Source organism: Sparus aurata, chromosome 2 (assembly GCF_900880675.1).
Source record: "Sparus aurata chromosome 2, fSpaAur1.1, whole genome shotgun sequence".
In the NCBI taxonomy this organism is placed as follows: domain Eukaryota; kingdom Metazoa; phylum Chordata; class Actinopteri; order Spariformes; family Sparidae; genus Sparus; species Sparus aurata.
This window is the reverse complement of record NC_044188.1, coordinates 16,813,922-16,828,378: the sequence shown is the minus strand read 5'-3', so window position 1 is coordinate 16,828,378 and position 14,457 is coordinate 16,813,922. Positions and strand designations below refer to the sequence as shown.

Sequence of the window (14,457 nt, the reverse complement as noted above, 5' to 3'; positions counted from 1 at the left end):
GTCTCCACTCTGGTGCTGTAATATGTCGGCTTTAAGACTCAGTGACAAAGGTTTCAGGGGTTGGAGGAGGAATTATCCTTAGACACACTAATTAGCACACAGAAATATAGAAAGCCTAAAGATGAAATGTGTGAAATGCGTTAAAATGTGTATGCACAGAGCAAAAGTGTTCTCTTGGATGCCCCTATGGAAAATGAGAGATGATAAAACGCCTTCTCAGATGCCCTTCTAGCGGACAAAACGTGATAAAGTGCCCTCTCTTCGCTATAAATACTTCACTACTTACTGCCCCCGCTCCTCAAACATCTTCAGCCTGTTGCTGTTCGGTTTAATGTCACATAGGAGTTAAAAAAAGAAATAAATGTGCATATTTAAGAAGCTGGAATCTGAGAATTTTGACTAATTACTCAAGCTGATAAATTGATTAGCAAAACAGTCAGCGTTCAGGACTAATCCATCCAACGTGGCAGCTCTAATAAGGTGCCAGTGTTGTGTTTACAGCCTCAAATCTGTTCATGCAGGTTGGAAGTTGCTTTTCCGCAACTTTCTGAGTTCACAGTGCACTGCTGCTGACGCCGTGTTGGAGTGGAGGTGGCCCACAGGACAGGCTGACTGGCTCCTGCTTCCTTTGATGTACAGAAAATTATGAAACAGTGCATCTGTCCTTCACAAGGGCCTTCCTCTGATTCATCTCACCCTCACTGATGCAAGCACGGATATAAATAACTTATCCGCACCGATATTGAGCACAGGGGTGGAGAGGCAATCGGGACGATCGGTAGTTTGCCCAGACGGCCGGCGGATGAATTTGCGCGACCTGGCCCACAGATTATTCTGAGTGGCCGTGAGACGTACACGGCTGGCTCCTGGGCTCATCAAAATTATTGACGTTGTTTATCTCAATTTAATTCTTCCTATTCAGACGTTACAGAACTTTCATGGTCACAAATAAAATAAAAAAAACGACCTGCAATTAAATTTGTTTGTTTTGCTCTTAAATTAACATAGAAGGGAGCAAAGCTTCCTGGGAATGCGGTCAGAATTATCCCGGTGGATTTTGGTGCCACGCTAACGATTCATAAGTTATCAGTGATGAATTGATTTGAGAGAGAGGCCCCTCCCAGTCCATCCGAATGTCTGAGGATCATTGTTTGAAGGCTCAGCTCATATAGTAGGTGGTCTGCTCGCCTTTCGTTTTCAGAAGGTGAGTCTGTGCGTGCAAGACAGACTGTCAGGCGCTGTGTTTGTGTGTGTGTGTGTGTGTGTGTGTGTGCTTGTGTTTCAAAGCTTGTCAGCAGCTGTCAATGCTGTCAGTCAACCCCAGCAGGGCAGATACAGTACGTGCTTGGGCGACCAGGTGCACACAGAGCACCGGGGCTTAAATGCGGCGGCAGCAGGTAGTTGATTTCCGGCTGGGGGAAACACAGCGAGCATGGCTAATCTGGCAGTTACCGTTTAATGGGAGATATACACTCGGAAGAGACGGAAGACTCTGAAAATATGATGTATAATGACCTCACAGATGAGTTTTAGTTGCCTCGGTGCATGAGTTGGATATTAAGCCGGCTGCGATAAACAAGCGCCAAATGTGAGTATATGAGGGTGCATTATAGCCACAGGTTACCCCGGCTCCTCACACATAAACATTTGCTGCCGCGTTTAAATTATTTTTATTAGAGGCGGGAATGATTTTTATAGAGGTTTATCGTCGCGTTAAGATGATAAGAGGGCGAGAAGGCAAATCAAAGGGCGGACTAGAACGGAGATGTGCTACAGAGGGCGAAACACCCTTTAAGACCCGTTTTTTTTTTTTTATGAGTGCGTCTCGACAAATAGAATGCTGAGGAATTGCCGGCCATTACAGCTCGCGCCCATGCCTGTTTCCCCTTAACACGCAGAGGAAGAGCTCGCTCATTTTACCTTGCGCTGCCCTTGCTCTTCACTCAACTTCCCCTCAACTGTCGCTCCTTCAACCCGCCCCTCCCTCGCCAACCTTCTGTGTGTGTGTGTCTCTCTCTTTCTCTCCCTCGAGGGATCGCGGCACGCCAGGAGGGCGGCTGAAGGAGCTGGTGAGGTTATCCAGTCAAGGATTTCACCTAGTCATCCTGCCTCTTGGTATTCATACCACACTGTTGCCCCCCGAGGCTGCCTGCCTGCATACTGACTCACTAAAGGAGACTTCCCATTGTCATTTCAACTCTCGCTCTCTCTCCCCTGCTCCCATTTCTCCGCCGTCTCTCCACCCCTTCTGCTCCTCTTTTCACCTATTCCTCGCTCATTCCCTTTCATGTTGTCTTTCTTCCTCTCCCTCCCCATGTCTCCAACCAACCCTCTGTCTTTTTTTTCTCTCCCTCTCTCTTTGATAGTGTGTGCATTTGTAATTGTGTCAGAGCAGAAGCCGTCAGCTGCTACGGATGCTGAGGTAGCCGGGGGGGGGAGCAATCTGCAGAGAGTGGTTGATGTGGCGGAGGTCAAGGGGTTATATTCACAAACAACATCCCGCAGCCTCTCGAGCTCGCCAGGTCGCCTGGCTTTACGTCTGTGTGTTTTGAACGTGTGAGACTGTCTTTGTGCTGTTACGTGTGTGCGCCCGTGTAATTTGGTCCGAGGTCGTGTGTGGCCAGAGAGTCAATAAAGAGCTCCGTATGCCGCACGGCTCCCCTCAGGGCAGCTGCTGAATCTGACAGGGCCTCCACACACCCCTAATTAACTCCTATGTCTAATTAAACGGCACTCTCTCTTTCTCTTACACACACACACACGTGCACACACACGTGCACACACACACGCACTTGCCTGCTCTGTCGCACAGTTCCCAAAATGAAGGAAATGTTTAAAATGTGGACCTGGCACCGACACAGCGCTGGGATCTCGGGGTTACAGCATACGGCTTTGTGTTGCACAGATGATAAATGTAACGGGAGCGATGGCTTTTATGAGATGAGGTTGACAGTAGCTCCGGGTTGCGTCTGAGTTCATAACTCTGACGTCCGACTCACATATTTTACAGGCCTGCCATGGTGAGGGTGTGCTCTTTTTGATTTGTGCGGAAAAGCAAATCAAATTTATTAAATGGCCTCAAACCACATGCATGACTCCAAGGACACACACCGCATGATATACAGTATTACATGAGTGCGTATGGTACTACAAGGCGCAGGAGCTGGAGAATCTTGACAGGTAGAGCTCAGCTTCCTGTAGACAAGTTGTCTGAGGTTTCATTTCAATGTCAGAGTGAGTGATCGAGGCAACAGTGACGCCCCCTCGGAGAATCAGATCCAATGTCTTTTTTCGTGTAACACAACACTGACCCAAACAACACTGACCCAAAATCATGTGACAGGCAATTAAGTGTTTTAATTTGCCGCTGCTCCAAATGCGCCAAGGAAAACATGACTATGACAGTTTTAACGTGGAGGAACAGGGGTTTCTACCCAGGTTTGTTACCTCTTTTGGCTGTTTTATACAGGAATTTAAAGGAGACCTATGCTTCTTTTTCAAGGTTTTTCCTTTGCTTCAGTGTTTTATATAGTTTCTTCTGCATGGAAACGGTCTTGAAAGTTAAAAAGGCCCACAGAAAACACCGCCCCTGAGAAGCCTCGTCAGTAGCCCCCCCCTCAACTCCACGACTGTGATCACACTTGCTGGCTGCTGGGTCAGGCATGTGTAAGGTCACCAATCAGATAGTTGTGCATTAAAGCATGTAAACATATTCTATTAGCAACACAAAATAAAATTATGAACCTGAAAATGAGCATAATTGTGTTATTTTACCAAACAGATTATGCCTTTCACTCTTCTGTTGTTGAGGAAAATATTGCCTGTATCGATTGGCTCAGACTGTGTGTCACAGCTTGATACACCGAAATGAACGACAAGATAAACAACAAAAGAGATAAACAGTGTGTGTGTGTGTGTGTGTGTGTGTGAGAGATGGACAGATGCACACCACGTACATACCGACAAAGAGGAGGGATGGGGATTGAATGGCCCATGTAGTCTGAGGGTAATTAAAACCCAACAGGCGCCTTTATTTTATTGCATTTGCCATTCTTATTGATCAGACTGAAATTTTCATTTAAAGTTTGAAATAAGCAGCCGAGCCCCTTGCAGGAATGCCTCCGATCAATAGTCAGTGGATTAGAACTAAACAAGTGCAGTCACAGAAATTCAAATATTGAATTTTAGAGCCATGCAGGGGGGACCGCCCTGAGTCGGATCTGAGAGGATGCCGAGGGGCGATTGGGGAGTAAAGACAAGGGACATCTCTTATCTGGTCCTTTTCTCATTTCTCACTTCTCAAAAACTCCTAAAACAAGTGCTATACCTCAACATCCTGCATGTCTTATTGACCTTATAACCAGGATTTTTTTTTTTTTTTCGTTAACTGGGTCAAGTCTGTGCTTCCTCAGCTCTGTGCCTCTGTGTGTGTGAGCCCTGGGGGGCATCAGCTCCATATCACCCCCTCATGCTGCCACCCGCCTGCCTGCTTCCTACTTCAGAGGTGATACGCGACCCAGCAGCCCGTTTAACACTGCACCTGCTGCGAACATATATTGATTCTCCCCAACTGTTGGCGCTCAATTGAGTCCCTCACCGCTACACCTATTAGCTCTGCGCCGACTATGGGAAGGTGAGATAGAGGGAGGTGTGCAGGAGCATGAAGGAATGTGTGTAAATGCCCCTCTGGGATACTCCGCTAACATTAGCGAGGGCACACGGCAGAACACCTCAGCTCGGACTGTGGCCGTTGCCATACTGGCCTCCGCTGTGTCACCTTGGGTTTTGGGGAGGACTGATGATTAATGGGCCACTGACTCTGCAAACACTGGCTCATTTCCACCTGCACTGCTGTCGTTTCGCTGTTTCTTGCTTGGGCCCGCTCTCTGTGGACCATGGAGGGCGCTGCTTGTGTGAATAAGATTACCAAACCCATTCCGGGGGCAAGCAGAAAACAACTGCGAAACTGCTACATTCATCAGGAAGTTCACACAGTAAAACGAGCCATCTGGTGCTGGCAGGATGGGGGGCCGCAGCAACAGAAGGAGGAAATGGGCAAACACAGGAGAAGTGAAAGGAATTGGACACTATGAAAAAGTTGCGGGGAAAAGGAGAGAGAGGATGTCGTGAAGCGAGACGGTGAGAGGAGGAGAGAAGGAAGAGGAGGGTATGGCCTTGAAAAAACACAGATACAGCGGGAAGGGAGCAGCTGAGTGGTGAAGGAGGCGATAAGGTGCTCAGGAGGAGAGTTTGTGGAGGGATTTGGACAAACTAAGAGAGACAGGCCAAAAGGTAAGAGCGGTTCTTTTCCAGCCATTAGACAAGGCTTGACAGCCTGCTGTGGTATGTCCAAAGAGCTTTAGGATTCAGGAGTGTGTACGCGGGCGCTAACTCACCAGGTGGACGCGGTACATGATGCTGATGCCGAGGGTCATGAAGGGCTTGGAGAAGTCTATGACCTTTTCCCGCTCTGCTGTGATGGTCAGGCCCGCGACCGCCAGGTCGGCTTTCTGAAACAAAGAAGGTAAGTAGAATCATGTGAACACACAGTCAAAGACTCACGCTGAACACAGCCTTGAGGATGTAACAAGAGTTTATGACATAAGCAATAATTTAAGTGCCTGAAAAGAAGACGAGGATGTCATAAGTAGTGGGCTACTGGATGCTAATTCTCTAATAATGCCCTTTTATATCCCATAGCCTCTTTGTCTGCCAATAGCGCTATCTTTGGTGAAGATAATCCAGCGTGTGTGTGTGTGTGTGTGTGCGCGCGCAGGGCACAAGAGAGATCAGGGTTACCATTGTCGCTGGCCGAGGGAACGCTGTCAAGACAAATCACTTGACAAAGCAACGGCTGGTAAAACATACACTTAGAGGCACACAGACAGACAGACAGACACACACACACACACACACACACAGAAACGGTCAATCTATGGTGAATGCCGTACGGCTCCATGCTAATAATACAGGCCAGCAAAGTGCAACTGCAAGGGATTTTTCATCTCCCTGAGGGGCAAAGAGTGAAAGCAGCAATGCATTGCTCTTTGTCTGCTGCAGGAGAACTAAGAGGATTGGGGAGATGGAGAGGAATGGGAGGATGAGAGGGAGGAGAAAGGAGCTCTGCTGCAGCGGCAGAGGCAACACCGCAGACGTCACTCAAAATCCACAACACAGCGTTCGCATCTCCAGGAAAAGAGAGGGACATCAGAGAGAGCGTTTTTTGGCCACAACTTTCATTTTGGTGTCATGTGAAAATATTGTTTTTTCGGCGAAAATTCAAAACACCAAAGGATGACATTCAGAGCTGCACCTAAAAGCCCTGATCCCGCTGTTTCTGTGCTCCAATTATCGCATTACGCTTAAAATTACCGCCTCCATAACCTCACCCCTGTTGCCCTATCCACTGCCCTACCCTCCATCATCAGCCGTGCCGGGCCTCCAACTTTCATTTCTCTCTCTCCCTTTCGTTTGGAGGTCTGATCACCCGCTCCCAGTGCCGGAAGGAGGAAAACCCCACGCAGGAAATTTCAACAAAGAAAGTCACTGATCCTTTGAAAAATGAAGACACACAAGCGTCCTAACAGCCGCTGAAATATTTATGCGGCGATAGAATATTAATCTTGATTACTGGATTCCTCTGCCTGCCTGCTGTAATGCCTCCTAGTATAAAAAAACAAAACAAAACACACACACACACACACACACACAATGTAATGTCGCCTGTTCAATATTGCGTCATACCTGTTTCCACTTCAGTCAGTATCCACTTCAGTATCATGCCAGACGGGTAAAAATCAAATAACACTTGTGAATGTGAGCGATGAATTAAACATTACCCTCCAGGAAGTAGTGTTTCGACTTGAGGAGTTTAGTCTTTGGTGACGCCTCTGTTCTCTAACTGCAGCACGATGGATTAAAGAACTGGGACATACTGTACTTAGACTTTGGTCTGGATTCCTTGTGGCATGTCTCATTGTTAGCCCAGGCTTGTCTGACACCTGTCAAACTAATCAGCCTCATACAGTGAAATATTGTTCTGTGTGAACAGCACTGGCAGGTATTAGCTGTCTGGAAACTTTTCAACTTTCATCCATTAAGCTAGCAACCTGCCTTTGTTTTCCAACACCATCCCCTCCATCCGCTTCTAAGCTTTTAACCAAACAAGTTTGAGCCTTTCTGTCCACTGTGGAACATCCCTCCAGATGTCCCCCTCCATCCCATGGCAAATCCATCTTGAGCAACCCTTGAGACTTTTCTTTGCCCCTTGCCTCGCCACTCCAGCTGCTGCTGGAAACACATGTTGCCCCTCCTGAAGGTCAGCCTTCCATAGGCTTTTTTGCGTGGGATGAGGGCGATGGCAGGCTGTGACAATAACACGAGCAGGCACTCCTTTGCTTTACATACTTAATGGCTTTGCCCTCCATTAGCCCACAGAATTAAGACAGATCACCTCTTCCGATCGCCTCAGTCCCTGCCTACTCCATTCCTTTTTCCTTTTGCCTGTTTTACTTCTTTTCCTCCCTTATCTGCCTGTTAACAGCTTCGTACAGTGGAGCTGGAAGAGTGTAGGACCTCACTTAGAGATTTAACTGCAGCAACATAGACTGATTCAGGAGGAAAGGGTGTTAAGGTCAGTTCGGAAGGCTTAAGGAACGGAGCTGACAGGGAACATGCCACCAACAAGCCGTGACTGTTTCGGAAAACACAGTGCTTAAGCTGAAAAGGCCAACTGCTGAATGAAAAATAGAGTGTATGACATGAAGTAAAGCTGCTAGCTGTGAACTATAGAAGAGTTGGGACTCGATACACTTTTCTATGTGTGAGTGCCTTTAGGACATGCTTTGGACATTGGTGTGCTTAGATGTCTACACCATTCAAAAGCTTGGAATCACCTGCCACAAAAGCTTGATGCGCTGCAGTCAGATGGCTGACAGGCCTACTCTACATTTCTGAAGGCTCTGCCATGCTCTTAGGTTATAGAGAGTCCTCTTTACAGATAGACTCTATTTGTATGAAGGGGTTTAGAAAACACTAAAGTACATAAAATGGTTCAACCAACACTGGCAATTTAAAGGGCAGAGAGAGATGGAGATAACTCGGAGAAACAGTTAGACAATAATATAAGAAATCATCTGTCGTAGGTGAAATGAACCAGAAGCTTGGCATCAAAATCTGCACGGAGTTAAAAAGAAATGTCTTGTTTTAGTAACTCTGCAATATAACAAGCTAGAATAATGACACGCTATTCTTTTTCATTTTTTTTCCATCCCGTCATGGTGTTGTGTAGGTTCATACGCATGTAAGCAGTCTTGAAAGTTAAAAAGCTTAAAGTCAACAACAAAGAGAGCTCCCCTCTCCCACAGAAGACACAGCTCCTGAAATGCCTCGTCAGTAGTCCCACCTTAAATTTGGTGACTTTGCGACATCACACTACATCACCGTGTCAGATGTTTGCATAATTTAAGCTAAGTGGCTAGTTTAGGGAATTAAAAATTGATTTAGCACAGCTGCTCCCTTGTTGTTAGCAGTACAGGCTCAGGCGTATGTGAGCTGGCCACTCACAGCCAACTGGGTATTCAGGAGGAGGGGCCTTAAAGAGACAGGAGCTAAAACTGTGTATTTTAGACGGAGGAGGAGTACAGTGCAGCAAGTAAACCTAAAGTAATGACCCAAAATAAAATTAAGAATCTGAAAAAGAGCATAACACGTCCCCTTTAAAACTTCAAACTCATAGCTATTCAAAATGTTCTTGTTAATCGGTGTTCCATTTCAATCTTAAGGACAACAGTAAGTTTAATTATGACACCACATTAAAATTTTAATTTCCAACAGATCCGTAATTTTATTTCATCAGTATGACAACCTGTAAAGCAAAGCAATCATTTAAAAAAATTCTCCCGTAATCAGGACAGTGTAATTATATATAAGAGACAGGCTACACAACTGGACTATCGGCAAGAAACTCTCTAGCAGACTTATTGCGACTTCATTCTGACAAAACACAGTTTAAACCTATTCAGTCTAACCACTGAGGGCCCAAAAGAAACTGGGTTCCCAAAATATTTAGAGCTCAATTACAAGCACCGTTGGTCATTCAATAATGATCTAGGGTCGGCTACACTTTTCTGAACTGAAAAACAAAGTCAGGACCAGAGGGTATTTGGGGGAAATGTTACAACAGCATTCAACTCTGTATTAAGGGGAGGTCCTAATCCCTCAATTATTCTTCTTTCCAGGCCAAAACCATTTCGGATGTAATGTAATGTGGTGTATGAGTTATGCTTTTTTATCTTCTATAAGCCATTATTGAAGAAAACATCACTATATCTGGTCGGTGCATGTGAAGTTCACCACATACCCTTGAGATGAGCTCTCCGACCATGCCGGTCCACGTTCCATTGGCTCCAGGAACCCCGTACAGCCTGTCCCCAACCAGCCGGATGCGGTACTTGAACTTGAGAATATCTGCCAGCTCCTTCAGCATGTCCACACAGAAGCCCTCATAGCGGTCATTTCCCTCCAAGTCCTGATGGTTCGGCCGCAGCATCACATATGGATTCTCCTGCAAAACACACGCATCGTTTGAATTGTACATTTTTCTTACTGACTGTCTATGTCTGTGTATGTTTTACTGACTGTCCATGGAAGCATAGATAAAATACTGACAGAGATTTTACAGCAACAAAAAATAAAGTACAATACTTTTTATTGCATTTGAAGGGGTAACTACAGGTGATAATGTTTTTTGTTTGACTGTGGGTAAGTTGCTTCTTTACCATGACTTCTTTCCGACTTGTGGAAGGAAAACATCCAAAATACACATCTGTGTGTTTTTATGTGTTTTTTTCTCACACCTTGAGCCAGATACAAACACCAAACTTCCATGTTTTATTCCTATTTTGAAGGTTTTTACAGAGAGCTCTGTTCATATATCATTCATAGCCCGATTTAACATTTAATTCCTCCCGACATAGCGGAATTTTTTATTTTTTTGTATGGATATCGATTGAGTGATATCATCAGCCTGCACATTTTGGGTCAATATACTTTTTTTTGCTGTTGTTTTTTGTTTGTTATTTATTTGTATGTGTATACATACAATGATAGAAGTTTATTGCTAGTCTGATGAGAGAAACAGAGTACCGAGGTGGTTTTCTTGCCAGTGTTTGTGTTTTTGTACAGTAATCGATGAGCTCTGGTCTCTAGCAAAACACTCCTTTGGCAGCGTTCTGCTTTTAGCAGAACGCTGCCAAAGGTTACAAAGGTTACAAACTGAGAAAGAGAGGAAGGGTCTGACAAAATACGCTGCTGTATTGGATTATGGGAAATGTAGTATTCGGTGTTTTGGGGGCTTGACCTACACGTGAGACTTGAAAAAAAAGTCAGGATATCTTTGACTCTGTTGTTCTGACCGCACAGATAAAACTCTTGAGAGCCCACCACAACGTTTTGGAAGCATACTACTAAATAGCTTGAGTTCCTCTTTAACGTTTAATATGATTGCTTTGCAGAGCCTGACTAAAGATTTTACAGTCAGGACAAATGTTGGAAGCATCCCACACTGTGTGCCCTTCGGAGGTCATGGTTCATGTCAGGTTTAATGCTTCAATGAAAAAGTGAGATTTGTGGATTTGAAGCGGAGCCAAGCACTAAAATCAGGAACAGACAGGCGCGTGCTAATCTGTAACATCCAGTAAAAAGCGGATACAAAACAAAAGCTCCACCACACACTCACACTCACACCCAAACACACAGGTATTTACAACCTGTCGTTTAGAGAACCAACTCTGCTTTGCTGTCTGTTTATTTATGTCTTGTTTTGTCATTTAGTTGATGCTGTAGGAAGATTTAAGGAGCCCCGCAGTGAAGTATTTTGGAGCCGCCCTTATTGTGCTATTTTTCAAATAATGCAACTGTCAAGCCGGTGTGTTCATGCCGCACTACATCATAAAAGAGACAGCGTTATGTACCACTTTGCTGTTGCTCTACGCCTGCACTCAGCCAGCAGATCCAGCTGAAACTAACTTACTTTGGCAACAACAGTAGATAACAATGATTAACAAGTCCTCTCCTGCTGACACTTGCCAATTTTTTTAAATAAAACCAAAGGAAAACAAAGCTCCTTTCTTTATTGTTGCGGACAGAAGTTTTGCAGTTTTTACACAGTATACTAGCACACAAACCGCAGTTTTACCATGATCTTGTGAAAGAGCTTGTCAACTACCAGTTTTAACATAAATGCCTCCAGCGGGGTGCGTGTAATTCACCGCAGATAAGCCATTCAAAGCCAGTGTGACAGCTCTCAGGAGGTAAAGCATAAGCAGCCATGTTTGCGGTGATGTATTTCGAGAGCCGGGGTAGAATTGAAATTGTTTTGTCATCGCCACAGCTGGAAATATTTATTTGTGTGGTAGCTGGCTGACTTGTGAATGATTTGCCTCGCAGCAGAAGCCACAAAAATAGTAGTTACACTGAAATTGGGAATACTTGAGAACTTGGTGCACATCAGGTGGTGCAGCTGTTACTGTGACCGGGGGGAGTGGGGGGGCGGATCGGGCTGCTTTGCCTCTTTCTTCGCCGTACCGCTGGACGGTAGGACCAGCAGCCTCCTGCTCAGCTGTGATAAGAACGAACGTAAAATGGCGACTGATCGACTCGCTCCGTCTGCACCTATAATCTGCATATGGGTTAGATTTATCTAACCGGGCATATAGTTCATGCTGTGAGGCAACAATAACCTGCAGTGACGTACGGAGAAAAGCAGATGACAGCGACTGTGTCACAAGATACAGTCATGTGAGTGGGCTGCACATGTGTCTGTTAAAGGGTAATATCCTCTGATACTGCCAACAGTGCCCATCCTATGAGAAGCTTAAAACCAATCACCTCCTTTATATCATATTAATATAGGTGTACAAAATTAATGACAAACATGGGCAGTGTAGTTGATTTTAAGCTGACACACGCGCATGCACGCACACACACACACACACACACACACACACACACACACACACACACACACACACACACACACACACACACACACACAGAGTTGCTGTAAATACCCACAGACCTGTCTCCAAGAAATTACATTTGTACAATACTAATTTATTTTCCTAATTATGCTGCACTGGGAAAAGTAATTGGTGCCTGGATATTGTTCACAAACAACATTTTTCAAGAGAAGGAAGTGCTACATTTTGGACCGCACGCAACTCAATAAGAGGCAGATGCGTCAATTTTCTCTCCCTAACATTAACCAAGTCAGAGCGCCATGCCTGGGTGTAGAGCTTTGAATCTGCCCGCTCCACAAGTGTGCCAAAGGTTGGCTAATCATCTGAGCACAAATTTGGAGTTGATTATATTATTGGGATTAACGTTTTACAGATCCAGGGCAGGGTCAGGGTTAGAATCAGTGAGCTCTGAATCAGTAAATTGGAAAACAGTGAGATGATCTAAATGTTGTTGGTCTCTAGTGATTGGTTCAGGAAAATCAAATCCTCTCCCCAACAAAATTGGCTAGGTCTTTAGGTCTTTGGGTCTTGATTGTCCCTCGAGGGGAAATGTGATTTACAGTAGAGGGCGAAAAAAAAGAAAACACAAAGACAACATAAAGAGGACTATAGGAGGCTATAGTGGAGGCGATATCAGACTGAAGATGAAAAAGGAGTTAAATAGGTTGACAGTTAGACATCAGGCAGGTGAGGATCTACACAATCAGTAAAAAAGATCATTATGCAGTAGCTGCTACGAGTGGTCATTTTAATCAACGGGGGATATTGTACTGAAGGAAATGACTTAATTTAAGATTTACAAAAATAAACATTTAGCACTTTCTTTTACCGTAATGATGTAATCCAGGCAGCATTATGTTTCCTTCAGAACACATTTGCTGTTGCAGATTAATCGTGAATAACTTCTTAGATAAGAGCTCTTTGGCTGAAAATAGTCTCTAACCGATTCACTGAAAGAACTGATGGTTTTTGCCTTTTCGTCAGATCTTTTGATGGCAACAAAACAACGGCACACAATCGCACCAGTGGCCTTGAGGCCTCTTCAGCTCAGAGTCAGGGAAGTTTTCAGCCAGTTTGTGTCCGTCTGCACCACCGTTTAGAAGTAAATCTCTTCATTAACTCCTTAAAACGGCCACACATGTCACCTTACACGCCTGACGTGACACCTGTGCATGCTCGTCTTTCAGCGCGCTCTACAATATAAATGCTAATTTCACAGTTCACAGGAGGCTGAAGCTTTTCCGAACACCAACTTGCAGTCAAGCCAGACCGACTCAGACATTTTCACTCTCCTTCCAATTTCCGCAACATTATTACAGAGATCGGCTTTCATACACACTTTGTACATAAGGCGAGTCAGGCCGGGGGATGGGGGACGGGGGGGACAGGGGGAGAAATGACGAAGCGCACACACACAAACCTGCTGCAGCCACTTCACAGCGACAGAACAGATGACCATATGCGCCCAGTTTAATGCACGTTTTTTGTCCAGCGATAGCACTTAATTAAGTACGAAAAAAGGTTATCTGCTCCCCAGCTTCTTGTTGATTTATTTGTGTGAGGAGCGGTGAAAGCATCCTATATTCGTAACAAATGGCCGCCGTCATTAGGAAGCACGATCTCTCGGAGTGTGGCTGGAAATATTGCCTTTGTATCTCCCTGCCATCCCTCGGCGTTGACCTGGTTAAGTGCGGACTAATAAAATCAGACCTGGCGAACATCCATCAATCTCACCAGTAAAAACCCAACAGCAATCAATAACACAGGGACTGTCCAACTGTTATCAAGCCAAAACGTGCTTTCCCCTTTTTTCAATTTGTCTCTCTTTCTCCGAGCTCCAGCTGTTCTATTAAAAAATGTCCGACCAAAACCGTCCTGCTGAACAAACATGTGCTGGGCTGTAGAAATGGAAAACACGAGCGCCACTAAAAGTTCATAAACCTACTGCGGTTCACACTCATCCAGAAACTTCCTCCAAACACTGACAAGAAAAGAAATCTCTAAAAGAAATCACTTCCACTAGAAGCCTCCGTGAGATTGAGAACAAAATCATATAAAAAATAACTACATAAAAAGGTGTGAAAATTCTCTCCTTGGTGACGGCAAAATCACAAGGAAATACCATCTGCCTTCTTTTTGCACACCGCAGCAAAACAGCCGTAAAGCTATGAGTTTGAAACTATAAAGAAACGCAAACTTTTAAAGCAGCCTCTTATTCCCCGGCCAGGAGGATTCTGGTTGCGGACTGATAACTCAGGAAGAAGCAGCACAATCAAATACGCACACACACACAAACACACACATATAGAGCTCCAGGTGCACCGGTGGGTGTTGATCACATTCAGCTTCACACAGCACTGTGGAGTTTCCCCCTTTTAAAAACCTCGGGGTGTTCGAGATGTCTTCACACAGCCCTACTCGCTTTCCTCAACTGTTT

The 14,457-nt window shown here is 45.0% G+C and overlaps 1 protein-coding gene across 7 annotated transcripts in view; it reads right to left on the bottom strand.

The window, feature by feature from the left end:
• Positions 1–14,457, bottom strand: part of grik4 (glutamate receptor, ionotropic, kainate 4) — a 339,847-nt gene that overhangs the window by 11,219 nt on the left and 314,171 nt on the right. For all 7 annotated transcript variants that reach the window (XM_030406054.1, XM_030406044.1, XM_030406072.1 and 4 more), the window contains 2 exons: positions 9,362–9,565; positions 5,397–5,510 (listed from right to left, as the gene is read on the bottom strand). In XM_030406054.1, the coding sequence (XP_030261914.1) occupies positions 5,397–5,510; positions 9,362–9,565 (318 nt within the window). The remainder of the gene's footprint in view (positions 1–5,396; positions 5,511–9,361; positions 9,566–14,457) is intronic.